Source organism: Temnothorax curvispinosus, unplaced genomic scaffold, assembly GCF_003070985.1.
Source record: "Temnothorax curvispinosus isolate PA1 unplaced genomic scaffold, ASM307098v1 QBEX01013525.1, whole genome shotgun sequence".
In the NCBI taxonomy this organism is placed as follows: domain Eukaryota; kingdom Metazoa; phylum Arthropoda; class Insecta; order Hymenoptera; family Formicidae; genus Temnothorax; species Temnothorax curvispinosus.
In genome coordinates this window covers 114,821-117,622 of record NW_020223305.1, presented here as the reverse complement: position 1 = coordinate 117,622, position 2,802 = coordinate 114,821, and the positions used below count along the sequence as shown (strand labels likewise).

Genomic DNA, 2,802 nt, shown 5'->3' with positions numbered 1-2,802 from the left:
GCCGAAATAGCTCAGTTGGGAGAGCGTTAGACTGAAGATCTAAATGTCCCTGGTTCGATCCCGGGTTTCGGCAAATTTCTTTTTTTATTAGATGTGATTTACAGGAAGAGAAATGCACCCACAGAGTTTATTTTTATCGTAAAGAAATTTTCAATTAGGAGCATTTTATTTTATTTTATTTTTAGACATATATTTTTTTTGCTTATACTGACAGCAACAAATTGCTTCAATTAAATTATCTTTCTTAAGATCTGCAATTATGTTGTTACTAAATATGGCGTTGAAATGTTAAAGGGATCCGCGAAGGATTCGATCATTAAGTAATAGATAATTGTGAATATTTTCCTCCTCTTAATTAATTAATTTAACCTTTTAGTTAAATATATCCTTGATATGTACTTAAGTAACGGTTATTATTAAATTATTGCGTATACGGATCGAAATTTTCTCGATTACCCATGAAGCCGTCGACCTAGCCCCAGGCTACGATCGTATCATTCGCGTGAGTAAGGACGCGATTATATCGATAATAATGGCTCTCGGTGTAAAAGTCAGCAAGCGTAATTCACGATTCAACGACCCGTTCATTGAGCATAAACCGGCGAGTTCGTATGTTTGGCGTAACTGCATTACACGCACAAATTATAATTATACATGTTCATCGCTTGTTCGTGGTGAGGCAAGATATTTGACACGGCTGACACATTATACATGTCGCAATCCATTGTACGTTAGAAGTTAGAAGTATTAGCGTTAAACCTTTGGCGTTTAACGGATTATTTATTACAGAGTATTTCAAAATCGACGCGTCGCGCTTCTTCCATTGCGAATCCATCGCTATGACAACTCTTTTTCCCAGTGAAGTTAGAGGTACTTCTTGAAAGTCCTCCCTCTTTCGAAATACGCAAATTGCAAATAAATTACAGTTTATTAAATATAAAATTTGAGATAATCTCCGAGATGATCGCGCGTCGAAGTACGAATGTTTGTTGCGAAATGTCAATGGGTGTATCCATCAGTCATTTTCGTGATTCGAACTCGAATGACTGCTCCACATTATTACCTAACGCTGTCGCGGCTAATTATACGTTCTACATTCGGGTTCTTCGATCTGTCGTCGGTGAACCAAACGCGCACACGTTTTCCTCTTGAAATTTCAGCGATGCGACTGCCTTCTCTTATCTACGCTTATTACCTCATCGACCGATATTGCCTGCGGGATTCCGAAATATGATGCGCTTCTGGAACAATTATCTCTTAATTAGATTTCTGTTCCGGGAGCATATACGTTTCATGGAGCTCTCCTAAGCATCGCATCGATGAGCTATCTCCCGTTTCCGTTTCGCTTAACATTTCGTCTGCTCCACTGGGAAATACAGTAACCGATATTTCTATGTACATTGGTAATTCGTTCATTTATGAGACCTCGTTTCTTTTTATTGTGCTATTTTAGAAATTTTTGAGAAAGCAGTTACCTGTATGCTTGCCAAGTACAGTGTTATCGCCATATCTCGCTTAATAAATTGTGTCTTGTTTACAGAGTCGTGGTTAACGATCTACCAAACATGTTACGCCTCATGGTTCTTCTGCTTCTGTGTAAGTACAGTTCAAATTTCTATTTCTATAAATTAATATCGCAGACATATTTTTGATAAGCCAACACTATTGAAGGACATTTATTTTAAATAATCCTATAAGGACAGAATATAGTAATGCAAATAATTGTATATTAATAAATAATATACAGAAATTTCTTAATATTATTATTGTTATATATAATAATAAATTGTTTAATCTATTATATAGTATATAGCAATAAAATTTCTACATACATTGTGCGGATTACAAAGAATCGCGATAAAAAAATAATTTTTTAATAATACAATCTTTTCTTCATAATCTAAATTTTCGGTATAGTTGTGCAAATATCCAGTTTATTTAGCCGATTTATCGGAAGGACGGCGTATTGACGTTAGTGGAGGCCGCAATGAAAGAACTTCATCGATAAAACAAGTGTATTTCACAGCCCATGTCCCTGGCGATTCGCGGGCTTCGCTCTTCAACGAATCAATTCACTCGCAGTGAATCGGCGGAATAAAAATTCCTCCTTTTGAGCTTGCACTCGTTGACGTCGTTGTCCTTTTGTCGTTCTTTATCTTCCACGGTCTGGCATTTAGAGGATCGATGAGAATACGCGAATACAATCGGCGAAACGCGCCATTAACTGGCGCGCCATCCTGATGGTCATCGGCCATCAGCGATTGACAAAACGATTAATCTCCACTGAGCCGCCGCTGTGTGGGAGATTACTCAATATTTTTATTTATTATTTCTCTCTTATCGCCGCTGTTCATCCGTGTTGCCGGCCGATAATTACCGGCCAATCGTAGCTGTATCTCTGGCTAAGCGTGGGAGCGCCGTGGCATCCTGTCGCGCGGATAAAGTCAAGGATTCGCTTCCGCGGCGAAGGTGAATCTGACGTAGGATCGCTCGGCCCGGGATTTATGGCCGTTTACTCCGTAGCTTCTCTTTTGCGTCGAGGAGCAGGGCACAATCTGCGGTACAAGAAGATCGATGTTGTTGACTCATCGACCATTCATGCAGCATTTGTCACCGCGCTTGTCGTTGTCTCTCATCGTAGAAATATGAAAATTTTATTTTGCTTCAAAATTTTTGCTTCTCGCGGAATTTGCGTATAAAAGTTTTAGGAATACGGAACGCTTAAGTCACGTACGTTGTAGAAAAGAAAACCCTATAAATAATGATTAACTTATATTTATTAATAAGCTTTGTCGTGTTCTT

At 38.4% G+C, this 2,802-nt stretch overlaps 1 protein-coding gene and 1 non-coding gene across 4 annotated transcripts in view; both read left to right on the top strand.

Moving 5' to 3' along the window:
- Trnaf-gaa lies at positions 1 to 73 on the top strand. Its single transcript has one exon. It is a non-coding gene; the product is annotated as a tRNA-Phe (tRNA).
- The window catches only part of LOC112463662 (mucin-5AC), a 49,694-nt gene that overhangs the window by 34,147 nt on the left and 12,745 nt on the right, over positions 1 to 2,802 (top strand). For all 3 annotated transcript variants that reach the window (XM_025030161.1, XM_025030162.1, XM_025030160.1), the window contains one exon: positions 1,541 to 1,596. In XM_025030161.1, coding sequence (XP_024885929.1) covers positions 1,566 to 1,596 — 31 coding nt within the window. In that variant the 5' untranslated portion in view covers positions 1,541 to 1,565. The remainder of the gene's footprint in view (positions 1 to 1,540; positions 1,597 to 2,802) is intronic.